The sequence below is a fragment of the Microtus ochrogaster genome, unplaced genomic scaffold, assembly GCF_000317375.1.
Source record: "Microtus ochrogaster isolate Prairie Vole_2 unplaced genomic scaffold, MicOch1.0 UNK1, whole genome shotgun sequence".
NCBI classification, from domain to species: domain Eukaryota; kingdom Metazoa; phylum Chordata; class Mammalia; order Rodentia; family Cricetidae; genus Microtus; species Microtus ochrogaster.
Window position 1 is genome coordinate 82048 of NW_004949099.1, and position 27081 is coordinate 109128.

The 27081-nt window shown below is 46.6% G+C and overlaps 2 protein-coding genes across 2 annotated transcripts in view; both read left to right on the forward strand.

Moving 5' to 3' along the window:
* Positions 1-2585: 2585 nt before the first annotated feature.
* On the forward strand, positions 2586-6868 carry Figla (folliculogenesis specific bHLH transcription factor). Its single transcript, XM_005364789.2, has 3 exons — positions 2586-2798; positions 4474-4626; positions 6620-6868. Exons 1-3 carry the CDS (start codon positions 2586-2588, stop codon positions 6866-6868), a joined length of 615 nt encoding a protein of 204 aa, XP_005364846.1.
* Positions 6869-14265: 7397 nt separating this feature from the next.
* The window catches only part of Add2 (adducin 2), a 97828-nt gene continuing 85012 nt past the window's right edge, over positions 14266-27081 (forward strand). The window contains exon 1 of the mRNA XM_005364790.3: positions 14266-14502. The gene's annotated coding sequence lies outside the window, so the exon portion shown is untranslated. The remainder of the gene's footprint in view (positions 14503-27081) is intronic.

Genomic DNA, 27081 nt, shown 5'->3' on the forward strand with positions numbered 1-27081 from the left:
TTTTAAAAATGAGGGAATGGATAGGCAGATGGCTGTTAGGTAAGCTTTTGGGTAATAGTCATATTTTAGTCCATTTTAAATCCATGTGTGTTTATGATAATGAAGTTCCTCCCATAATGAAAAACAGCTCAATATCAGTATGTTGCTAGCTGGAAAGGTAAAAGTCATGAGTGAACAGAAGAAAGTTTGTTTACAGTTGAAAGATTGAAAGCACATTCCATAGAGACACTAGCTTATGAAATAGTCCTTTGGAAATTATAGAAGACAGCCCTGCCTGAGTGGCAACTCCTCTGTGGCCAAAGCACACTCTGGGCTCTGCACTGGCATTGTCGTGTGACTAGTGGCTCTGAAAGCCCACACGGAGAACAGGAAGGGTCTGTCCTGAGGGTTCTTGTGAGGAAATGATCTCTGGCTGTTCCCTAGGGAGGATTTGTGGCCAGCACCAGTGTGTCTGTTCCCCTTCTCTGTCTCTGCTGGAGATGCACTTTTGACCTCTGTGAAGCCTGCTGGTGTTGTGGCCAAGACAAGTCACCCCAGCTTGCACTGGTGAAGGTGCAGGAAGGGGGCCAGGGAGGGCAGAAGGTCGACCCTTTACTGCTTTCTTTCTCACTCCGGAGTGAACAAGCAGCTTCCCCAATTTTATCTCATTTTTAAAAAATCTTCCCCCGCTGCCCAGATATGGATGGACATGCTTGTGACTCCAGTATTCTGGAAACTGAGGCAGGAGGATGACTTGTGCTCAGAAATTCAGGCCTACTCTCTGCGGTGCAGGATGAACTCTCAAATACGAAACAAAACAAACAAATAAAATAGTTAAAATAGCTTGATAAAATAATTCAAGTGGTAAGTCAGAAGGAGAAAAGTTGCAGCAAGTAGCAAGTGAATCCTGAGAAAGGGGACTTCTTGTGGGCTTGGGGGCTCTTGCTGTTGTGCTGGGTACTTTGTCCACAGCCTGGTAGTTTGGGCTGGGGCTGGAACCCAGGATTTCACCAATGCTGGGCAAGCATTTAGTCTGTGCTACCTTTTGGCAGCTTTGTTTTAAACACTGTTTTCGCCGAACGTCAACGTGTGTTCGTACCGATGTGTGTACATTAGCGCGCATCCAGGAACTCAGAACCATGAAATCAGAACTTTGGGCACAGGCACCTCAGTATGTATGTGTGAAAGAAAACCAAGCTCACTAGTGTTGTGACCCAGGGTTCACACTCGGCACCTGCCGGGTATCAGAGAGTGCCCTCTCTCTGCGGAGTCAGGCTGCCCAGGACCACAGCACTTTGGGCAGTGCGGGCAGACAGGGAAGCATTTCTCCTACTCTGCACCCTTAGGACTATGGCCAAAGTCTCTTGACCATGGACTTCCACTCATCCCCACCGGAGCCTGGCTTGCAGGAGTCGTGAGGTGAGCCAGGTGGAAAGCTCATCAACTGCAGTCCACGGAGCGGCCTAGTCCGGTGCCTCCATCCTGCATGCGGAGGAGGTGGAGAAAATGTAGGACCTGTTGAGCAGAAAATTTTCAGGGCCCCACCCTCTGCCCTCCCTGCCCTGGAGTCCAGGGCCTCAGGCATTAAAGGTGTAGATCTCTTTTTTTAAATCAACTTTTTTATTTAATTAACTTTCTTTTCATTTATTTTACACACTGAGCGGAGTTTGGATGGCAGACTTCTGTGAGAGTTCTGCGCGTGCTCTGTGCCTCTCAGGTCCTTGCCTGGTCCTCGGGCAACCCAGGTGAGGCGGGTTAAGGTCACCACAATCTGCTTGAGGCTGACACTCCTGCACCTGGTCCCAGATAACCCATCCTGCCGCCACACAGGTGTCAAGGTTTTGGATCAGAAATCTCTGTAGGACCCACCCAGAGCTGACCCACCACAATGTCCTTCCTGGTGTCCCCCACAAATCCACTCCTCCCTGAGCCTCGTGTTCCCTAGTGAACCAGGCATAAGTACATAGACCATGGTTCTGTGACCCTTGCTCTTTTCCACATACGCACCCAGAGCTCAAGGTATGGCAGGTAAAGGCCTTTTCCCCCTTCATTATTTATTTTGCCTGTGCGTGATACGTGTATGGGGGTGGGGGTGCATTGCCACAGCACGTGAGTGGGAGCCAGAGGATTCTTGGGAGTCGAGTCTTGCCTTCCACCAAGTGGGTTTCAAGGCGGGAATTCGGAGCATCACGTTTCTATGAGCCAGCCCCGTCCTCTCCCTTTCACCATGGCCGCTCAAGAGGCTCTTCACGCTCCACCTGGTCCCCGCAGCCCCACCCTGGCCCCTCTTTGTGCAGCTCAAGGGGGTGCGACAGGTGTAAAGCCTTTTGACCCTAACCGGAGCGTGCCGCCCCTCCCTCTTCCTCAAGCTCTCCCTGGGCTCAGACCCTCTACACGCCCCGCCCACCCGAGGCTCCGCCCCCACAGCAACCCGCCCCACACACCCAGGTGTGAAGCCTGTCAGGTTAGCCTTTGGTCCATGGGTCTTTGCGCGCCCGCCCCACCCTCACCTCGTGCCCTCCGCGTGCCCCGCCCTCCGAGGCTTGGCGCACCTGAGGCGCAGCTGCTGCAAGGCCCTCAGCAGCCCGTGGCCACGACGTGCCACCATGGACGCGGCGCCTGTGTCCCCAGAACCCTTGCTGGTTGTCCCGCAGCCTGAGGTGCTGGAGGAGCTGCAGCAGGCACAGCTGGGGCCCCTGCCCCGACTGGCCGCCATTTGTAGGCTCAAGCGGCTGCCCTCGGGCGGCTACTCCACCACGGACGACCTGCATCTGGTGCTGGAGCGCAGGCGCGTGGCCAACGCCAAAGAGCGCGAGCGGGTGAGGGGCCGGAGCCACCTTACTCCCGCCATTGCCATCCATCGTGCTAGCGGGTGTTCCACACCCAGCACCTGCGCAGTCCCTTGCAGCCCTCCTGGTTGACTTCGCCTCAGCGAGGCTTGACCCAGGTCCCCAGGGGCCTGCATGCAGCTGCACTGTTATGGGTCGCGGGAGTGGCTACCTCACCCGCTAACCCTCCTGGATAGCGAGGGAGCAGAGGGAGCCCCTTGCCAATTTCAGAGCCGGCACCAGGACAGCTGCTTTACAAACGGTGCACCGGAACCCCTGACTCACAGCTGGAGGTGCAGCTTGGGTGCTAGTGGGGTCCTCTGAGTCCTTTAACCTGCCTCAAAGGGTGGGTGGGGGCCTTTCGAGGAAGTTACTATTACTTATTCCTTTTTTTAAAAAAAAAATGTAAAATTCATCTGTTTATATCTTGTGTGAACGTTTCGCCTGCATACATGTATGTGCATCATGTGTGTACCTGGTGCCCAAGGACGTCAGAAAGGAGGGGGATGGGTTTCCTGGAACTAGAGCTACAGACAGTTGTGAGTTGTCAAGTGGCTGTGGGGAACTGAACCCAGGTCGTCTGCAAGAGCAAGTGCTCTTAACTGCTAAGCCATCTCTCCAGGCCAAGTTACTGTTTGTTTTTTATTTTTATTCAGTTATGTGTACGTGCACCTGAGTATAGGGACTGGGAGAGAGGGTCCTGGAGCGGGACTAATAAACAGTTGTGAGCCGACTGATGTTGGCACTGGAAACTGAACTCTCAGGTCTTCTGCGAGAGCAACACACACTCTTAATCTCTGAACTGTCTTTCTGGCCCTCGTGCAGGCTACTTAAAGGTGTTTTTGTGTTTGTTGTTGTTATGGGATAGTGCATATGTTATGGGGAAGAGTGGAGGTCAGAGTACAGTTTCATGGAGTGGGTTCTCTCCTTTGATCTTCATATGGGATTTGGGGATCAAATTTAGGCTGCCAGGTTTTGTGGCACCACTCCCAATAAGTAAAGAAAAATGTGCTATCTTAATCTCCTTGAAACTGTGTTGAGGTGGGCTGTGCTTAGAGCGGCATCTGCTGGTAGATTCTAGTATCTCAGGCAAAGCTTGGCCCCACAGAAGTCAAGGCTTGGCTTGACAGTATCAAAGGTGACCCTGGAGCAGGAACCAAAGAGAAAGAGTGAAGCTCTCCTTTAGGCCTACTACTTATTCCTAAACTTCTGAGCCAAGCGCTTCAGAAATGAACATCTGGAAACACAGTAGGGAAAGGACCATGGGAGACAGAAGACATCACAGAAGTTGGGGAAGGATGCTTTTGCCAGGAGTCCCTGTTGTGATTTCAAGGTCACCGTACTTCTTTTTTTTTAAATATTTATTTATTTATTATGTATACAATATTCTGTCTGTGTGTATGTCTACAGGCCAGAAGAGGGCACCAGACTTCATTCCAGATGGTTGTGAGCCACCATGTGGTTGCTGGGAATTGAACTCAGGACCTTTGGAAGAGCAGGCAATGCTCTTAACTGCTGAGCCATCTCTCCAGCCCCACGTCACCGTACTTCTTAACTTTCATTTAGAGCACAGTGGGAGGCCACACTCACAGCCCTCCTCTGTGACTTGAGGATATATCTGTGCGAGGTAATGTATCAGTGTATCACTGTGGCTTTTGCTTTCTAGATAAAAAATCTCAACCGTGGCTTTGCCAAGCTGAAGGCGATGGTGCCGTTTCTGCCACAGAGCCGGAAGCCCAGCAAAGTTGACATCCTGAAAGGTGCAACGGAATACATACGGGTGCTTGGCTGTGTTCTGGGAGAAGCAAAGGCCTCAGAGGTATGAATGTTTAAAAATTTGAACTAAACCTGGGTGTGGAGGGTCATATGTCTGGGAGACTGAGGCAGGAGGACTGCTGTGAGTTCAAAGCCTTTCTATACTATAGAAGGAGACCTTGTTCCCCCAAAAGTTAGTAATTTAGAACAGCAGTGGCCACCATTTTTTGAGTCATTTTTACAGGTCAGGTGCCATACTAGGAAACTTGCAGAAAACAGTTGACATTTGTTTTATTGAAATACACTTGGAGGAAATCAAAACATAGATCATGACCATTTAGATAAGTGTCAGGGCTGGCTTTGAACCCTGGCATGGTCATCTACCTATAGCCTGCCTGGCACTCTCCAGGACACCTGCCTGGCACTGTCTAGGGCACCTGCCTGCTGACTGCTGGATCTTAGTGCTCTGATAGCTGGAGCACCAGGATAGGCTCCATCAAAGCTCTTTGTGGTAGCTGTTTCCTGCCAGATTAGCCACTAGACAGGACAGAAAGGGCTATGTGACTATCTGCTGACCATGCTTTATAAACCACAAGGCACTGGAGTGTCACTAATATCAGAATGTTCAGTCAGCTCAGAAGGTCCCTGTAGGCAGGAGGTGGTTCTGCCTCGCTTGTGGTTTGTGTTCTGAAAAGTGGACCTGTCACCAGGGGAGGCGAGATAATTCTGAGACAAAGAGTTTTACACTGAGGCCTAAAGTGATGCTATTATCATGAGGAAAAGGACCCAGGAGCACAAAACAGGGGTCACAAAGCTGAGGAGAGAATCTTAGAAAATAAGGGTGGAGGGTGTTGAAGATACTACAGAGATTGGGGGGGGGAAGCTAAGATGGGGAGAAGCCAGGAAGGGGGAAAGGAAGTGAGTTGGAAGTCAGGTTGTGGTGGGGCTGGGATGAAGCATAAGTAAGTATTTGGGTTCAAGCAGACTTCAAGTCCATCTATCCTGTAGTTTGAGGATAGAAAGAAGGGGTCATCGGAATAAATAAAGCGAACAGATCAAGTGGAAGCCTTTTCTAAGTGCAGTAGAGGAGAGGCACATAGATTAGAGAAACGTTCTAGAAACTTAAATAGAGTAGAATTAGAAGGTTTGGTGGGGTTTTGTTTGGGGTCCATATGTCCTACTCACGTGTCTGCTGGGAAGGAAGACCCTTTGATACCACAGAAATGGGTTGTTTTGTTGGCCAGAATAACAGACTGAAGCACACTGACAGTTTTTGTGCAGTGTGCTGTTGGCTTTTTTTCCCCAGGACACAAGCTGGAGTCCTCTGAGAAGAGAGACTCTCACTTAAGAAAACCCTTCCATAAGATCAGACAGTAGGCAAGTCTGTGAGGGCATTTTCTTGATTGATCATTGATGTGGTATGGTTGATTGATCAGCCCACTATGGGCAATGCCCCTCCCCTGGCAAGGGTTTCTAGAGTATGTAAGAAAGCAGGCTTAGCGAGTTAAACGATGATCCTCCATAGCTCCTGCTTCGGTTCCTGCCCTGACGTCCCTCACTGATGGAGTGTGACCTGAGATTTAGAGACTGTCTTCCTCCCCAAGTTGCCTTTGATTACCATGTTTTATCTCATAGCAACAGAAACCCTAAGGCAGGAACACACAGGTGGCTATCTGAATTTTTACTGGTGTGGGGTTTTTGTTTTGTTTCATTTCATTTTGTTTTTGAGACAGGCTAGCCTCAGCCTCTGGCATGCTGGGATATCAGGTATAGGCCACCGTGACTATTTCTCCCTTGTGTGTTAATTGCATAACTGAAGTGCTGCATCCCTTACACACTAGGGACTCTGTAATGCACTTTACCATTCATACATGGTGCTAAGTGCACTTTACCATTGCACAGCACAGGAGGTTAGAGAGCAGTGCAGCCCTTTGGGCCTCTTCCCTGCGCATCCATGAAATGAAATCTTCAGATTTAGGAGTTTGGGGTGTGTTGGTTTAAATCTTCAAGTGAATGACTGGCATAATATACTGTTTGACAATCACTATGGTCTCTAGAAACAAGGCCCCGAGGAGCAGACCCACAGTAGCAGACCCTCTGACCCTCATGTGTCCTCGGCTAGAGAGCTCTTGGGAAAAGCTACCCAGCCTACCAGCTGTGCAAGTAACTTGAAGAAAGAAGAAGAGGGGCCTTGGGCATATGGTGGCCATAGTGGGCCATTGTACACCTATCATCAGAGCATGGCCCCCGAGACAAGTAGATACTTCATACATCAAGAGTCTGATGAAAAATTCCTGCTAAAATAGTCATGTATAAGTTGAAAAACTCTAAAAGATTTACTGAGATGGTGATTTTCCATGTAAAAATGATTAAAATGAGATGATCTGGGAAGGAATTTGCTTGTCTGGAGATGATTGTGTTCCCATTTAATCAGTAGACACATGGGGAGAGAGAGTCTTACTCCAGAGTCACACAGCCCACAAAAGAAGGTTTGTTCCTTCTTTTGTTAAAGGGGTGTGTGTTTGTGTATGTATGTGTGTATATGTATGTACAGTACCCGCAGAGACCAGAAGAGGGTGCCAGATATCCTCAAGCTAGAATTAACGGTGGTAGTGGTGGTGCTGGTGGTGCTGGTGGTGCTGGTAGTGTTGGTGGTGTTGGTGGTGTTGGTGGTGTTGGTGGTGTTGGTGGTGTTGGTGGTGTTGGTGGTGTTGGTGGTGTTGGTGGTGTTGGTGGTGTTGGTGGTGTGCCGCCTAGCTGCCCAAAGTGAGTGCTGAAATCTGAACTTGGGACCTCTGGAAGAACAGCAAATTGTTCTAACTGCTGAGACGCTTCTCTGGGCCCTGTAGCTTATTTCTTTCATGCCCTTGTTTAACACAACAAAAGGCTTTCTGGATTCTTCTGGTCTCCAGAAAAAGAAATATATAGTTTACCATGCCCCTTAGGTGATATTGGTTGGTTGTTTTGGTTTTGTTTTGTTTGGGGTGGGGCTATAAGGTCACATTTTCTAAGTAATAAGTATGACTTCTCTAAGTTCAAGGGACCAGTTTTTGTCTGTGTTATAGACCATCTAACCCATGTGATGTAGCATATATTACTGAAATAAGAAAGGCTTGACATTGAGCCAAGCCTACTGTCCACCAACATGCTTCTTTCTCACTGACATGCAGGGGTGCAGAGGTGGCGGGCTATCGTGGGAAGCAGTTAAATGGCCGCTGAAAGTAAGCCTAGAGGCAGACTGCTAAGACTCAAACACTTGTTTTGCCATTTGCTAGCTCATGACCTTGCACAAGCTGCTGAACCTTGGATCCCCAGTTATTCTACATGTAGAATGAGAACAATTGTACCTATGTTGTATATAGACTAACAGGGAGATTCGGGTGATGTAGTGTGTCTGGTGCAGTACTTGCCAGGTTAGTGTTCACTTAGATGGTCTTTATTTGCTCCATCAAGCCATAGGAAGTTCAGCTCTGTAGGAAGAGCCAGCGCTCTGTTCCAAAGGTGTTCCAAAGGTGTCCAATGTGTGCCCACCTGATTGGCTTTTTAAAGATTTCCTGACTCCATGCTTAGCCTAGATGGTCCCAGTATGGCCACTTGAAATAAAAACTTTCTCATGGAGCTAGAGAAGTTGTTCAGTGGTTATAGCACTGGCTGCTCTTCCAGAGGACCTGGGTTCAATTCCCAGCACCCATGTGGTGATTCACAACCGCATGTAACTCCATCCCAGGGGATCTGATGCCTTCTTATGGTCTCCACAGGCACTGTATGCACACAATACACATACATATCATGCAGGAAGCACTCATACACAGACAATAAAAAATACAACCTTTTTGCAAGTCCATGATAGGTGACAATTCCTGATTTCCTGTATGAGTGGATGGGCAAGACTAAGCCTGACAGGGACTCCTTCCCCCTGCTAGATTTTCCCTCCCTCCCTAAGCTAACAAGCACAATGCTCCCCAGGTGCAATGAACTCATGTTCAGTCCTCATTGGCCCTTGTTAGTGGGGGTCATTCTGACATTTTCACGCCATTCTTCCAGTCTATTGGGCCTGCGACAGACAGGAGTCTGGGTAGTGGTGGAGCAGGTTGAGTTAGCAGCACCTCAGCAAATGTATATGGGTGAGGTCCTTATTTTCCAAGGACAGCAGGTACTGAATTTGTTTCAGAAAAAGGGAAAAGATATTTAATTTTTTTCTGGGTTTTTCATTTGTTTTGTTGGTTGGTTTTTGTTTTGTTTGAGGTAAGGTCTTGTAGTGTAGCCCAGGCTGGCCTCAGACTTGTGATCCTCCTGTTGTAGCCTCTTGAGTTCTGTGATTTTAGATGCATGCCATCATGCCTAGCACTGTTTGGTCTTTTTAGCTAGTCAAGAGCATGGCACTTCTGTGAATAAAGAGCATAGTGCATATTTGAGATTTTGACTCACTGAGTATGTGGCTGCTGTCAGGAATGACTTCTGAGTTGGGTTGTAAGTAGCACTATTTCTGTGCAGGTGCATTCTAGGAGTCCATTAATTTAATTAAGGATTTCTTATGCACTGAAATGTAAAAAAGAGTTGTTTGCTTGCTTGTTTTTAGACAGGATCTCAGGTAGCCCAGGTTGGCCTTGAACTTCTGATCACCTTCCTTCATTATCTCAGTACTGGCATTACAGAATATGCTACCACATTCAGTTTATGTGACACCAGAGCTCAAACTCAGAACTTTTGCAAGGTAGGCAGGCACTGTTCTGTGAGGTCTCATCAGTCTGCCTGTCTCCACCCACTAATGCTGGGTATGGGGGACTCTACATCAAATTCTCCTGTTTACAAAGCAAACACTCTTACTCACTGGATCACCTCCACAGTCCCTTTGAGCTAGCTATTATTTGACCACAGGATTCTTAGGTTTCAGCCCAGGTTACCTAGAGGGGTGACTGTATAGGGTTCCATAATACTTCTGGGTCCCTGACTGAACACACTTGCTGGCAGTTATCAAGGCTCTCTAGACTGAAGTATCCTTTCAGAGGTTCAGGAGGTAGGTTGTGGCCTTGTCAGCTTTGCTTTGCACAGGTGGAATTCCTCCTTTTGCCTTCAGAGAGGATCTGGTGTATGGAATTCCTGGAGCTGGCAGAGATGGCATTTGGGAGGATTTAGAGGGGGTCAGAATGGGCTGTGCAAACCTAGCAACATTCCTGGGAGGCAGGATCAGCATGAAACCCATGACCATCTGCTGTTGCAGGCATGGGGGTCACATTGTTAGCTTCTGGGGCTGGAGTAGGTTCCCTGGTGACTGAAGCTACCTGTTTATTGATGGAAATTGGGCATGAGCCTTGAGAAGCCATGTACCTAGTCTGAGCAGGAATTAGATCATTTCATGGTTTGGGAGAGATTTATTTAAACAGTTTCTGGTGTAGTTCTTTTTGCTGTGTTAAGGTTGGCATTCCATTGATGGTGGTGTGGTAGCTGTCCTACCATTGTTTGTTATTAGTGACTAGTTGAGAATCTTACAGCATACAGGGCTCCAAGTCACATTCAGACTTGGCCTACAAAACTATGGAGATTATAACTCAGAGAAATGCCTGCCTTCTATTTTGGTTGCAACAAATTGCTTTAGCAGTATGTGGTTGTATCTGAGGGTAAACTGAGACAAGCTCAGAAAGCCCCCACAGGGGAGGAAGAGGAGAAAGCCCTGAGAGATTGGTACCAAGCAGGTGACTGATGTGGGGCAGGTGGCTGACAGAGTGTAGAAGGTGCCTCTTGGTGTCTTTCTAATACTCAGGAGTGAGGGGCTGATCTCAGGGAGCTGACCCCCCCCCCCAGCATGTCCTGAAGAAGGCTTCTAGATAGCAAGTTGGGGGGCAGTAGATGTGGACTCTGCAGTGGTTATCCGTTCTCATGTGAGTGACACAGTGTCACACTTAGAGCAACACATTAAACTCCTCACAGTTTCTGAGGGTTGGGAAATGAGTGTGAATGTGGTCTCACCTGGTCCTCTGCCTCTGGGTCTCATATGAAGGCTCTCCACTGTGGAAGGGTCTGCCTTTATACACACATGGTTGTTGGCAGAATTCATTTACTCTAGGGCTTTTGGACCAAGGGTCTGCCTCTAGCAGCTGGTGTTACCCTCAGCTTTCTGCCATGCAGGCCTTCCCAATATGTCTACCTAACAAAAGCACATGCTAGGAAGGCAACCAAGAGAGTACCACAGGAGAAGACTCTTATGTCTGGAACCACAGATGGTGTCTGGGCTGGTTGGTATTTTGTCAACTTGACACAAGCTAGAGTCACTTGGGATGAAGGACACGTGGGCCATTTTTCTGATTAATGAGTGATATGGGAGGGTTCGGCTCACTGGTGGTGGTGCCACCTCTGGGCAGATGGTCCTGAGTGGTATAAGAAAGGTTGAGTAAGCCGTGAAGAGCAAACTGGTAAGCAGTACTCATCCATGACTTTGCATTGGTTCCTGCCTTCAGGTTCCTACCTTGAGTTCCTGCCTTAACTTCCCTGGCTGATGGACTGTAAGCTTGGTCAAGGTGTTTGGTCCTGCCACAACTCAGGGATGAATCCTAGCAGGATAGGGATCCTTGAGGCCATCTTAGAAGCTGCATATTGAAGTGTCATGTGCCTGCTGCACTGCCATCTCCTCTCCCTAAGGCTACTGTTGACAGACATTAAAAAGACTTGGAGCTGAGAAATTATCTTAATGAAAATATGTCTAAAATCAAACTTTAAAGTGCATTGGCTTCCAGGTCTGACCTAAGGTGTCCAGAGCTCTTTCATCCCTGGTCAAAGAGGGCCAGGCATGTTGGGGTCTCAGGGTGCTTCTGTGACAGCTGGCACCAACAACATCTCTATGTGATTGGGTTTTAACATGACTTCAGAATTGAGTGAAAATGCCTGCAACATCAGTGGAGATTTCAGGCTGCCGATGCAAAATTGAAGCAATTCCTGCTTCCTGCCATACATTTGAACAAGTCCTGAAGTCTTCGGAGAGGAGCGACTCATTTTATTTCCTGCTGTGAAAATGCTGTGGTGGCTAGGGAAGAAGGGTCTCTCTCTGTGAGTCAGGGAGAGCAGTCACCACGTTGTTCCAGTTCTACCTTTGGGAGAGGGTGCAGGGTCTCACTCTGTGGCCTTGAACTTCATATGGTGCTCAGGCTGGTTTCAAATTTGTGGCTTCAAACTTTCAGTAATCCTCCTGCCTCTGCCTCTTAACTGCTTGGATTATAGACATAATCTATGACGGCCAGCTTCTAGTTCAGTTTCAGAAAGCCTGTTCTTGTTCCTGTTGGGAAGTAGAAGCCATCACAAGCTCTGGGGCAGTGTGCTTGGTTTAAAATTCTGGTTCTGCCTTGTACTAGCTGTGTGGTCTTGGCTAAGTTACCTGACTACTCTGCCTCAGTTTCTTCAGTGAAGAGGCAATCCTTCAGGCAGTGCTGGGAGCCAGGAGGGCCTGCTGTTAATTTGAGAAAACCAGTGTCCTAAAAAGAGAGATTTTGGTGTAACAGAGATGGCTGGGAGGGTTTAGGAAATGGTCCCTGTTCCCTGTTGAGAGTCTGTTCAGGAAGGGAGCCTGCTTTATCTTTCATTTCATGGGATTCTAAAAAGATGCCCCAGGATTCCCTGGAGTTCTCATGGGGCGTGTTACTTCATACTTCCCTGGTGGTAGAGCTTTGGACACAGGTACCAGAGAGGAGAGAGCTCACCCTTGTGGCTTCTGTTGTTGGGATTCAGTGCAGAGAAAAATCAACAGGAAAATGTATGAGAAGCTGTGGAGGTGGAGGAGGTGTGGGGACCAGAGGCGTGGTGTGTGGGTTTAGGGAGAACTATAGAGAAACAGTTATCCTGACATCTGAATCACATGCCTGCGGGCTGTCCTGGGTTGTTATGGGTCTTTCCACATTGCCTCAGTCCCTCCAACCCTACCTCTGTATTGCCAAATACTGGGACTTCAGACCTCATGTGTCCCAAGCAAGCACTCTGTCCTAGCCCTGGAATGCCTGTTCTCCTATACCTGCATGCAAGGGAATCATCCGAGTACTTGTTTAAAGTTTTTATGGGCGAGGGAGATAGCTTGGTAAATGTTCTAGTCTCATTGTATTGCTATAACATGCACCATGACCAAAAGCAACTTGGGGGAAAAGGATTTATTTGGTCTTCCCTTTCAGATCACAATCTATTGGGAGAAGCCAGGAGAGGAACTCAAGCAAGAGCCTGAAGGAGAAACCATGGAGAAATATTGCTGGCTGATTCATTCAGTCAGCTAGCTTTCTTATATAGTCCAGGACCACCTGGCAAGGGAATTGTGTTGCCTACAGTGGTCTGAGCCTTCCTACACCAATTAACAACCAAGAAAATCAGCCCACAGACATACCCACAGGCTGCCTGATCTGGGCAGTCCGTCAGTGGGGTATTTTTTCTCAAATGACTCTGGAACAGTAGCTCTCAACATGGGGGTCGCATGCCAGATATCCTGCATACCAGATAATTGTTATTATACTATTCATAGCAGTAACAAAACTATAGTTATGAGGTAGCAACGAAATAATTTTATGGTTGTGGGGGGGTCACCATAAAGTGAGGAACTGTATTAAAAAGTCTCAACATTCGGAAGGTTGAGAAACACTGCCCTAGACTATGTCAAGCTAACATGTCAGTAGGACAGTGGGAGTGGGTCGGTAAGATGTTTACTGAGCAAGCATGAGAACCTGAGTCCTGATCCCCCACATCGAAGTAAAAGCCAAACATGACACCATGTGTTCCCATGTTTGTGCTACTGGTTGGCCAGTCAGCCTTGCCAAGACAGCAACTTCCAAATCCAATGAAAGATGCTGTAAAATAAGGTGGTCTGTGATAGAAACCACCTGAGGCCAACTTCCAGCCTTCATATATGCATGTTCCCATGTGCACCTGCACATCCCCAACCTCAACATGTACACAAATGCCCATTCCTGGGCACTGCCTAACTCTGCAGGGATCCTGAGGGTTGCTGTTGGGAACTTCAGAAGTGAGGGGCTGACCCAGTCTGGTTTGACATCAGCGGCCAGAGGCTTTTCTGGAGGCTGATCATTTTGATAGGCACGTTTCTAAAAGCTCTGGAAGTGAATAGCATTTAGGGGGTTTGGGAGGAAGCAGGGTGGAGGTGCAAGACGCCGACTGCCTGTGATAGCCTATTTTCCAATCCCGCTACAAGCATTAGAAAAGGCCCAGGTGACAAATACCTTAGATTCGGGTCGCTTTCTAGCAGTGGACAGGCTCACAGAGTCGGGGGGGGGGGTCCTCAAGGTCACAATGCTGGGAAGTGGCAGGTCTAAAGGTGGCTTCCCACTCAGCTCTGGGGTCTCTCCAGGGAGGAGATAGGGAGGCATGCAAGGGGCCAAAGGAGGTAGAGGAAGTGCATGTTGCAGGAGTTAGCCCCCAGCCTAGTTGAAGATGGGGTCAGAATTAGAATCCGGGACAATCTGGTTAGGAATTCATTGATCCAGTTGTCACTAGCTAGTAACACTGAAAGTTACTTTCCAAAGGCAAGCTGTCCTTCTGAGACCCTAAATAAAAATAAAATATACCCCGAGTGTGAGACAAACGTGGCTTGTTTGGGGCTTCTCCAGAGTGGCAGGTTCTGCTTTGGGCCCAGGCTGCTGCAGGGCGCAGGCGGGCGGGGACGCTGCAGTGAGCCGGGCTCTGGAGGGGGGCGCTGCGCACTCATCCGGCCCTTTGTCAGCGCGCACTGCTGGGAGCTCGCACTTCTTCCAGCCTCCTGCGGGCTCTGGACTTGACTCTGACTGCAGCGCTGGCCACGGGGGCGCGGATCTAGGGCCTTTGTCCAGAGCTGCAGGATGCGCGGGAAGCGCCAAGCAGCGGAGTAGCTGTGCGCGAGGGAAGCGAGTCTCAGAGCCAAGGAACGCCGCCCAGCAGTGCTGGGGCAGCTGGGGATGAATGCGAGGCTGCCGCGTGCGAGGTAGGGCACCAAAGAAGGAGCAGGGTGGGCACCACGGCGGGCGGATCCCCAGGATGCTGGAGCCACAGAATGACGGCGAGCTCCGCTGCAGCTGGGGAGTGGCTGCGCCCGCGCAGGAGCAGGCGCCTGGGTACACCTGCCGCTCTGCGGATCTGTCACACTGAGCTCTGGAGATAGGCCTGCTTGCCGACATAGGGTATTCCTGGGTCCCTGATGCCTGTTGGTGTAGCCTTCTCCGAGGGCCCCCCTGGCCGCCGCCCTGCGGGATTCAGGGAGGATGCGCGCCTGCTCAGCTGAGCGCACTGGGGTCCAGATTCACAAGATGCGCCTGCCTGCCTGCCTGCCTGCATGCATGCAATGGGACTGGTAGAGCAGATGCAGAGGATGGGAGACTGACACCTGGACTCTTAGGGTTTGGGTTTTTATGTTGTCCCAAAGCTTTGGGGGTGGAGTAGGGGAGGCCACTGTCCCTGCGGAGGTGCTACGAGCTAGTTCATCTTTAGCGCCCACCTTTCCTTTCTCTCATGTTTCCTCCTTTCCTCCTCTTCTGCACCTCAGGGAGAAACAGAGAAGGCCACACTGGGTCCAGGAGCCAGTAGTTACTTGTTTTGAAATCACAACCACAGCCTGCCAGGTGTTGGGGGAAGGGAGGGTAGGGTAGGGCAGAGCGACTGCTTTAGGATGCCAGTCAGGCCTGCAACTGGTCTATTGTCTGGCTTTTCAGGCTTCTTCCCTTTTCTACCCTTACTTGCCATCCCCTGTCAGAAGTGGATAGACAAACATAGAAAAAGCAAGTCACAGCCCACACTCTGTCAAATCCTTTAAAAAATCGTCTTTATGACACACAAATCATTACCACCCCTCTCTTCATGCCCACTCCTCCTCTGGCAGTTTGTCATCAAGAGCTAAGTGTCTCAAATGAACTTATGAATAATAGAAATCAAATCTTAGGTTCCTGTGTGGAGATTTTTGACTACAGGCAAGGAAGGACTGGTTCTCCATCCTTGCTAGAGAAAAGGGACAGAGAGACGGTGGCTCAGCTCCTTTCACTGCATTGGAGCCGGTTGGGGCTCTCATGTGCCTAACTTGTGCTTTGAGCGGTACTTGCACAAATGGTATTTAAAAGTTACGTTTCCCTTATGGAAAGAATACCTGGCCAACACTCAGCAAAGGTGCTTTAAATGACTTAGGCCGTAGAAAGCAGCCAACATGTCAGACTTGCAACACCCCTCCCTACTAGCACAGGGATTACATGTCAGAAATTATAGCAGGGCTAGGGGGTGGACTATTGAATAGTTTTTGTTCTTTTCAAAACATTACTTTGTGGTGCTGGGGATAGAACCCCTGGGCACAGTAAGCAATGCTCTACCACTGAGCTAGACCCCCAGCCCGGTGTGTCTGCCTTCTGTCCTTCATTATGTAAAGTGGACAGATGTCTCTCTCTGCCTAGCATCCTCTCTCTTCCCTACCTAGGGCACAAATAGTGCAAAAGCTCTTCACTGTAAAGATGGCACCATACATTTTGAAAGCCCACAGATCAATCATTCTTTGATCCAAAATCTATGACAGTTTCATTGCAAACCCCATGTTCTTGTCCATCAAATCACCCAGTATGATTAGAAGTGGGTTTGTCCCATATGTATTACTGAACCATGTATTATGCTCATGGGTCCTGGGTCTGGGGTAGAGCTCACTTTAAACATTACTATATTGTTGGAGATAGCAAGGTTCAGATCCTTAAATATTTTTTAGATAAGTTCTCAATATGTATCCAGGCTGGCCTCAAACTCACCATCCTTTTGCCTCAGTTTCCCACGTGATGGGATGACAGGCTTGCACAATGAGGCTCAGATAAACCACAGCTATTTTTAAAGTGTACAGATGGTCGTGTGTGTGTGTGTGTGTGTGTGTGTGTGTGTGTGTGTGTGTGTGTGGTGGCAGAGGATTTATGTTAAGGTATAAACATATATATATATATATATATATATATGATATTGAAAAATACATTTATTTAACTCCTACCTTGTTTCACAAGGGATTTAAGAGAGTTTACAAGGATTTATAAAACATAACAAGGTAGCCTAGCATAGGAAAAAGGAAGCAAGATAGAATTAAAGGCAGCTGTGGAAACTTCCAGAAACTCAGGGGGAAGGTAGTTGACCACCCACATGTCTGTGTTTTATTTGTAAACATATTCACTCATTATTTATTCAGTGAACATTCATAAGAACCTACTAGATCCCAGATTTGATGAGAAATTCTGGAAACAAAGAAGTGACATAGATGGCCATGGATCCACCCTGATAGCATTTCAGGACACATGCAAGAAAGCATAATCATAAAGAATATCTCAAGCACATCGTTACAAATTGTGATAAGCATTGTTCTGGATAAACACAAAACATCACTCCTCCTGAGTATGAAACAGAACTTCTTAAGAGGAGCAGGGGAACAGGGTCATTCTGTTTTCTAGGACCAGGAAGGCCCCATTCCCAGACACAGCATGCGGGATGAGGTGCTCCATTCTCTCCTTGGCAGGCACACGGAGAACTTGGTCTGACCTCTGGTTTCTGAGGCTGTATACATTTCCAGGGCCTATGTATTCTCTAAAATGAATTGCTTTATCCTAGTGATAATCTTAGCTAATTTGTAACGAGAAATGTGTTTCAGATTGTCTTGGGGCCAGGCTTTGGTTGTGCGTTGCCCTGTTAGAGCAGGGCACAGGCCTGATGAATCAATCAGTCACAACATAGGTGAAGGGAAGAGCATTTGAATAGAATGTAAGGGAGAAAGAGGCTGGTCTGCACAGGCTTTACACAGGTTGGCCAGGCTCGAGGAATAGCTCCTAATGATGACTGCCATTGGTAAGGAATGAGGGGGTCATGCCAAATGCACCTTTCCATGAGCCAACGTGGAGCCATTTATTAGTAGCAACTTACAAGGTGAAACTGTGATGTAGAAGTTGCACCTGTTGATTTTCGAATAACTGGAATGATTTCCGTTACTGCAGATGGATGGATTGACCATCCTTGAGTACCTCACACGCAGGCAAGTGGGTCGGATGGTGACGTGGGGCTCAGCTACCTGGAGGTTGTATTTACTAGCTGTGAGAATTTGAACAAGTTAATTTGCCTCTCTGATGACAACAAGAGACCAAGTGTATGATGCCGCTTTCCTGAGAACTGCTGAGTTTTACACATGGGAATCTCGGGACACAGAGTGACACTCCTTAGACATTAGCAGTGACTATTTTTATTATTGTAAAATGAAACGGCAGCCAGTTTATGTAGGCACTCCAGGGTGACTTGGTGGCAGAATTTTAAATTATATCTGATTATCTTCAAGTGGCTGTGTGTTCAGGGGCTATTAGCATTGTTTTGTAGGCATGCTGAGAGCCGTGTCTGTATTGCTACTGTCAAAGTCAAGTGCAGAAAATGACAATGAAGACAGAAATGACCCGAGGCATCATTTCCCCATTGTTTTGCTTTTGAGACAGCAACCTTGTAGTACTAGACCACACCTGCTGGTGGCCTAGAACTACTATGTGGCCCAGGTTGGCCTCCATCCTTCTGCAGTATGGGATTACAGGCTTGAACCACCACGCCCACCATTGTTAAAATTGGAATGGTGTTTAGTTTTCATCAAGACTTTATTACTCATTTCAGTAAATCAGAATTGTGTGAGACAGTTTAAAATTTAACTGTCATATTATTTTGTTTATTTATTTGCTTTTGTTTTTGAGACACAGTTCCCCCACATTATAGGCTAGGCTGGTCTGACTCACTGACTTGGGCAGCAGCAGGATGATCTCAAATTTGTAGCAATCCTCCAGGTTCATCTTCCCAAATATAGGGATTACAGACATAAACCTTCATACCTTGTTTGTTTTGGCTTTAAATGTTTATTACATATGCTTTTAGTGCATGTGTTAGTGTATCTGTATACATATATGCCACTGTCCACATGTATAGGTCAGAGAACAGCTAGTGGGGGTCGGTTCTCTTTTTTCAACATGTGGGCCCAAGGATGGAATTCAGGTCATCATACTTGTTGCATGGCAAGTGCCCTTACCAACTGAGACATCTCACAGACCCTACTGGCATTTTAGTTACTTAAGAATTATGAGAATAAGCATATTCAAGTCATGTTTTACTGAGAGTGCCAACTAGGCTGCCCTTGAGTCCCTGAGAAGCATTGTTTCCCTTCAAGAGGGATTTGTGTCCCATTGAAGCCTTCTGAACTATGTTCCAGGACACAGATAGGATTGTTGAGGTACAAAGAAGCATGACTGTTGTCTTCAACCACCACACCCAAGTTCCTCACACTCAGATGGTACCCATGGAACGGCAAGGGAGGCCAGAGTTACCCTGGCCTTGATTCTCAGATGAACCACATGGAAAAAGCTTGCAGAAAGTGAAAACAACACACAAAATTCAGTGGTATCGATTAAAACTAATTTATCAACAATCTTATCCATCTATCTAGTTTTCAAAATTATTAATTATATTGAGTTATGGAGTATGGTGCAGTGAATTGCTCTATATATGGAGTGAATAATTATTGAATCAACATAGTTGATGTTCAGCTCTTGAGAGGCTTTTCAGTTTTGGTCATCATGCACTACCATGCTTCTTTGTGGGCTCCCTGCAGGGTTCCCACACATGTCTACAATGCGTCATGACAAACAAAGGCAATCACTGCTTCCACCCTCTCATGACTTTACGTTTGCAGCCTTCTAGCCCCTCATGGTGCCATGGAAACCAGAGCTTAATCCTCGTATCAGTCGTGTCTGAATATCTGCTTCTTTAAAGTCCTCTCCAAGTCACACATTCCAGCCTCTGGAAGTCACTAGTGTGTATTCTAACGTCTTTTCTTAAAGACACCAAGGGTTGGGGAAGTGGCTCAGTTGGCAGAATCCTTGCCTAACAAGCATGAAAGTGGACTTGATCATCAGCATTGCATCGACGAAGTATGGGCTGATACATGCCTGTAATCCTAGCACTGGGCAGACAGAGGCAGAAGGATCAGTAGTTCAAGGTCATCTCAACTACATAGTCTGAGACTGAGACTAATCTGGGCTACAAGAGGCACTGTCTCAAAAAAATAAAAAGAAGAAAAAGATGACAATATCCTAATGAGGGACCTAAGAGAACATATGGGACTTTCTGAGTCTTGCTTACTTCACTTTACATGATGCCCTTAGTTCTGTCTGTTTAGCAGCAGACGATAGGACACCATTCCTTTTTGTGGTTGAATAATGCCCCGTAGTGTGTGCATGTAGCATTTTCTTTAACCATTTGTCTGTGCTTGGGCAACTAGGTTGGCTCTTATGTTGGCCACTGTGAAGAGCGCTGTGATGGGTGTGGGTGGAAGGAGTCTTTGTTATGATGGATGTGATGGTGCTATTTCCTTTGGATCTGTACCCACAGTGAAACAGCTGGCTTGTGTGGTAGAGGCTGTATCACAATTAATAAAAACCCAGAGACAGATATTGGGGTTCAACCTGAAGGTCAGAGAAACAAAGCAGCCACTGTCTCTTACCTCTACCCTAGTCAGAAATAGTGATCCTGCCTCCAGGAATCCTCAGAATGAGACTGTCTGAGATCTGTCTCCTCACATGTTATTCCTCTCTAGGACTGGGATTAAAGGTGTGTGCTACTTCTGTTCAGTTTCTATGGCGACTAGTGTGGCTACTGGGATTAAAGGTTTGTGTCACCACTGCCTGGTCTGTAAGGCTGACCATGATCTTTCTGATCTTCAGGCAAGCTTTACTTATTAAAATGCAAATGAAATGTCACTACAAGAGGCACATTTTTATGTAATTCTTTTTTATGTCTGTATGCCTACATGAGTTAATGTGCACCACATGTATGCAAGTGCCCCAAGAGACCAAAAAAAGGTATTGGATCTCCTGGAGCTGGAGTTAAGGCAGGTATGAGCTGCCTGACGGTTCTGGGAACCAAACTTGGGTCTTCCACAAGATCAACAAGTACTCTTCTGTGCCATCTCTCCAGCCCTAATTCTTTCATTTCATTGTGAAGTTGGATGAATCTGTATGCAGAACTTAGAGATAGGGTGGGCTAGTAGATCATCTTGAACAACAAACATAGTGGTAACCAACTGTTTAGTGGCACCAAACACTCTACTACTGTGTTTTGTGGGACACTGGCCACCCAGCCTGGGGTGCTGTGTGGGACACTGGCTGCCCAGCCTGGGGAGCTATATGGGGCACTGCCCATCCTGGGATGCTGTGTAGGGTCCTGGCCACCCAGCCTGGGGTGCTGTGTGGGACACTGGCTGCCCAGCCTGGGGAGCTATATGGGGCACTGCCCATCCTGGGATGCTGTGTAGGGTCCTGGCCACCCAGCCTGGGACTTCTTGAAAGGAGGCTTTCTGGGCTAAATCCACACAACTCCAGGAACCTAATTTTCTTGACACACAAAACTTGTGATTCTCCTGTCTCGTTGTAGACTGAATCTTTATCCGAAAGGTCTTTTTTTCATTGTATGCTTCATTTTGTCTTAAATTTTACTGTGTGATAATGAAACCAGGACCCCGCCTTAAAAATTATTTCCCTAATATGGTACTTGCTATTTTAATCTTCAAAATTTCTTCTCCCATGTCATTTTTGGGGTTGTTTTTAGTTTTGTTAGCTCAGGCTGACTTTGAGCTAGTACACCCCCACCTCAGCCTTCTGTATGCTGGGATGACAGGTGTGAGCTGCCATACCTGGCTTTTCCATGTCATTTTGATTTTTGCCTTTTGTGTTTTCTTTCATGCTTAGCAATGAGTCCTGGACCTCATCCATGTTCAGTACATTCATTTGCACAGAACTGCACCTTAGCACTTACCTATTTTAAAACAACATAATTGGATTTTTCTGACCAATATTAGTAAACATTAATATTTATTGTATGTGACAGATTTGTTGTTCTTAAATTTCATGTTATACTAAAAAATTACAGACTCATTCCTTCACTCTTGTCCCTAAATGCAGCCTAAGGCCTCCTTGTTCCTGGAATCAAAGAGGTTGCGTCTCTGCAGTTATTTTGCTGCTAGTCTTACTTGAAATTTTGCATGTATGTGTGTTCTGAATCAAACGATGAGAGATTTACTACTTTAATTTCTTTCTTACTTCCGTCACTCACACTTAACTTCTCACCTTAGGAAGCTCTTGGCTTTATGGCTAGTTGACAGCTGCTTGATTTTTAATCCCAAGTGCATCTGTCCATACTGACCTCCTGACTGTGCTCACAATATCTGGACTAGTTATACAGACTTCTGTGCTCACTCTCTTTCCTGTACACAATCTTTACTTCTACTTCTTTTTTGGATTTTTTCCAGACAATGTAACGTATTGTTGCTTGCTTGTGTAAGAATTTATGTTCCCTTCATACAGTAATACTTCTGTAATTCCTCATCAAACTCTTCTCACCTCAATACTCTACATATTTTTTCATCATCTAGGGTTCTAGAAATTTCTGAATTATGGAAGATATGATTACTATCTTCATAAAACAGAACAAACTTGCTGTTGGGGAGATGGATCATGGCAGCTGTAGAGATGGCTTGGTAGTTAAGAGTGTATACTGCTCTTGTAGAAGACCCAAGTAGTTCCTAGCACCTACATAGGGTGGCTCACATCCACCTATAACTCCAGCTCCAGGGGATTTGATGCCCTCTTCTGGCCTCCATGGTCATGATTCTTACACACACACACACACATTTATATACACATAACTATAAAATAAAAATAAACCTTAAAACATTGAAAAGTACATGGACTAAGGTACAACTTAACAGTCCTAAAATGAATGCAGAGTGACCACTATGCAGATTAACAAAGGACATTGCTAGCCATGAGCCCTGTGCTCCTACTGATCCTATTTCCTCCTCCTGCCTACAGGTAACCAACCACTCACCTGTATTTTATAGGAACTACTTACTTGTTTTCTTCTGTAACTGGGATCCCCAAGCAATGCATGTCAAACTTACTGCTCTTATGCTTTCATAGTTGCCCCATTTTTATCTTCGTAGACTGCGGTATCTGTACCATTGGGATGGCTCCTTTTAATATCATGTCATGAAGTATTAGTTTCTGGTTGGGCATGCTAGGCAAGTTCTCTCATAATGAAATATTTCTCCAGTTTCATGATTTTTGTTTGTGGATGTGTGTTCCACGGTATGGAGGTCAGATGTTAACTAGAGATGTTGTTATTCATGAGCTTCTCATCTTGTCTTTTGAGACAAGAAGTGTTATTGGCTTGGAACTCCTCAAGTAGGCTAGGCTGGCTGGCCAGTGAACCGCAAGTATCATTCTCCTTCCGAGTACAGGGATTGCAGCATGTTCCAGCACATGTGGCATTCATATGGGTTCTGGGTATTTAACACAGGTCCTCCTGTTGCATGTGATGGGGAAGAAGTGTAATTGACTTCTAGAGCAATCCACAGGTTCAGTGCTCGGTGTGGCACAGTCAAGGTCAAGGGTGAGGGTAGAGGTCACAAAACTTTACTAGTTCTTTAGAGTGGATTGGTGGACCCATGTTTTGATGATCAGAGAGAGTTACAGCATGCTGAGTTGTAACCTAGCAGCTGTGAACAAGGTCAATGGTTATCAGCTGAGGCAGCTAAAAATAGCTTCACTAACAAATGATGCTTGGTGCAGGGGTAAGCACGGCTGTCTTAGGGGTTCTATTGCTGTGAAGGGAAACCATGACCACAACAACTCTTATAGGGAAAATATTTAATTGAGAGGGCTCACTCACAGGTTCAGAGGTTAGGTCCATTACCATCATGGCAGGGAGTATGGTGTGCAGGCAGATGTAGTGCTGGAGGAGTGGCTGAGAGTCCTACATCTTGAAGGCAACAGGAAGTTGACTGAGACACTGGGTGGTATCCTGAGCATGGGAAACCTCAAAACCTGCCACCATAGTGGCTCACTTCCTCCAACAAGGCCATACCCACTTCAACAAAGCCACACTTTCTAATAGTTCCACTCCCTATGAGACCCCATAAAGGATCTAATTCCATTCAAACTATCACAATGACTGACACACTGGGGCTGACATAGACCTACATCCCACAAGCTCCACACTTAGAATGTAGCTGCCTCAAAGAAAAGTTCACTTAATACCTCCACGGTCTTCCCTAGGCTCAGCCTGGAAGTAAGAAAATCTTACTAGGCCAGATAGCAAATCCCTCTGGCTTTTCTCAGTGACAGTTCTAAGGACTGCTCAACATCCTGCACCATATCCATTATGCTCACAGAAGGCCAATCAGGGCTTGTGGTCATCTTGGGCTTTTCACAAAGAGGGAGCAATTCAGATGATAGAGAGGACACATTGCAGCCTGGACAGAGAGATCATAGGGTTCCTCCCTACCCCATAATTCTGGTCCACAGGGAAAACTCTTGGCTCCCAGAAGTGACTCCAGGTCTAGCTCCAATAGACCCAGCTAGACTCTAGTTTCTATGCCAATAAGGTTGCGTCCATCTCTCTTGGCATACTGGCTGGGGTCTCTTGGGTTTCATTGGCTCCTGATGCTCTTAGCTGGAGCATGGAAAGCTCAGGATGTCCTCCCTGCCTGCCTCACCCCACCACCAACTCAGCCTCCCTAGGCCCGTAATTGATTTTTGAAACGGAAAGGGACTCCTTTTCATTCCCATGTTCAGGGAATGTACCTGACTGTCTTCTTCCCCCTCTGCACCACATCTGCACCTTTCCTGAGGTCTCCCTCTTCCTCCTCACAGTCCCTCCCCGGCTTTGTGTCTAGCAAGTTCTCTTTCAGAAAGTCAGTAAAATACACAAACTTTTGGCAAGGCTAATTAGGACAAAAAGGTGCAAATTCGAAATGCTGGAGGCAGCATATGGAACAATAGGGAGAGGGTTAAAAATAGCAGGTGTGTTGAGTTGTCTGATTCCGTGTGCAAGCTCTTGACAAAATGGGCAGTTTTCACAGAAAATGTGAACTACCAATATTGACTTAAGAAACAGAATGTGGTGTTCCTGGGTGGGAGGAACCATGTTGCAAAGATGTCAGTCCCCCACAGTTCCTGCCTCGCTTCCTGGTAACCCGAAGGGATGTGAGTTTGTTCCTATTTTTACATTCCTTTAGCAGTTTATGTGGTGCTCAGAAAGGGGAGTTAAATATCTATGCTCCACTGTGAATCTTTTCATTGAAGGGAAAAAAATCCATTCAATGCATTTGAATGTCACCAATAAATTGTTTTTCTCAAAGAATAGAGTTCTTAAACATTGAAGTGTATGGAGACTTCATGAAGACAATTTTATTTAGCTATGGGCTATTTTCCCCGAATTATTTTATGAGTTTAATTTTCAGCAATCTTGTACTCTTTATTCAACATGGGGCCCCAAAAATATCTGTTTTTTTTTTTATTATTTAAAAGCTCTACAGTGATCCTGGGTGTTTACCCAGAGGACTCCATCTCCTACCATAGAGACACTTGCACATCCATGTTGCTTCAGTCACAATAGCCAGAAATGGAACCAGCCCAGATGTCCATCAGCATGCGGTTGGGTTACGAAAATGTGGTGCATACACACAATGGAATGTTATTTGGCAGTGAAGAAAAATGAAATATGCAGGAAAATGGATGGATCTGAAAAGTATACTATTAAGCAAGGTGGCCCAAACTCAGAAAAGACAAAAACTGTTTTCCCTCATCTGTGTATCTGGCCCTTTACAGTGTACGTGTATATATGCAAACAAGTATAAATGTAAGTAAAGTCTAGAAACCTAGGAAGGAGACCAAGAGTGATGAGGAAGGATGGGGAGGGGCCTAGGTTCCCATGGGACACGAAAGAGGAAAACGGTGTGGGCAGTGCTGCAAGCAAGGTGCAGTAGCAGGGAGTGGAGGAGGTAGGGAAGGAAGAAGACCCACAAACCCACTGCTCAACAATACCACAGTGGTATCTAGTACCTTGTATGATTATTTAAAAATAAAAACATTTAAAAAATCTGAAGCTGGGCATGGTGGTACATGCCTTTAATCCCAGCACTCAGAAGTTAGAGGCCAGTAGTTCTCTGTGAGTCAAGCCAGCCTAGTCTACATAACAAGTTCCAGACTAGCCAGAGTTAGTCAGTTAAACCCTGTCTCCAAAAACAAAACAAAAGAACAACAAACAGAAAAAGAAAAGAAAAAATTGGGGGGAGAACATTTGAAGAAAACAGTACAGTGGAAGATTCCAGGACCCTCAGGTGGCTGGGCTCTTTCCTTCGCTTGGCTATCCACAGCACCTATGCTGGAAATCTCAACACCCCCTTATTTAGAATCTGTTCATCTTCTCTCCTGACACCACATTTTCCCAACACTCTCACATGTGTACTTAATCGGCTATATCTGTTGTCATAGCAACACAGCAGCACCTTAACCCTCTGATGCCATGTTTCCTTTCTGTTGCTTTATAAATAGATGTTTTTTCTTTCTTCTTCACCTGTCCTCTCAATGTTTTTGTTTGTTTGTTTGCTTGATTGTTTTGTTTTGTTTTGTTTTTGAGATAGAGTCTCACTCTGTAAATCAGGCTGCCTCAAACTCCCAGTCTTCCTACCTCCTGAGGGCTGGGATTAAAGGCATAATTTACTATTCCTGGGACATACGTGCACAGGTCAGAGAGGAGTAATGACCTTGTAATATATGGATCAGCTGTCCCTGCCCACCCCAGAGGAAACTTTGCTGTGGCTTTAATTCTGCTGTTAGCATCTTTAAACACTACACATCTACTTTTGAGTTTCCCTACTCCCACAATTATAGAGTAGTTTTCCGTCATGAATGTCCAGGATGAAGTTTATCTATGCCTCTCCTTGGTTCCCCGTTGGGCTGGTGGTCCTCAGAATGCAGAGTAGCTAAGCCATGGGGAGTCAGCCTGTAAGCAGCACTCCTCCGTGATCTCTGCATAAGCCTCTGCCTCCAGGTTCCTGCCTTGCTTGAGTTTCTGTCTGGATTTCCTTCAGTGATGAACCGCAGTGTGAAGGTGTAAACCAGATATAACCTTTCCTTCCCCATTTGATTTTGGTCATGGTGTTTCATCATAGCAATAGTAACCCTAACTACAACAGTGCATTAAAACTGCTTTGTAATTTTGTGTTCCTCTAGTTAGGACCTGCTAACGTTTAAAAACACGACCTGCCTGGTAAGGATGTGAGGAAGCAAGAACCCTTACAACTGGTGGGAGTACAAGCTAGTGGAGCCACTAGGGAAGTCTAAAAAGATGGAAACTCGAACTACCAGAAGACCCAGGTACTCTGCCTGTGGTGTAAACTCCAAGGACTCTATGTCCTAGCACAGACACTTGCTCGCCCGTGGTCAGTTCTGCTCTGTTTGAAGTGCTAGGAAATGGAGCAGCCTATCAACTGAAGTGGGCACTGAAAATGAGATCCGCAGATACAGCTGTCAGAAGAATGAAATCATGAAGCTTTCAAGAAAATGAATGGATCTGAAAGTGTTATATTAACTGATGTGGCCCAGATGCAGACAAAAATCATGTTTGCTCTCATATACAGATCCTATCTTTTAATGTTTGTGTGTGTGTGTGTGTGTGTGTGTGTGTGTGTGTGTGTGTG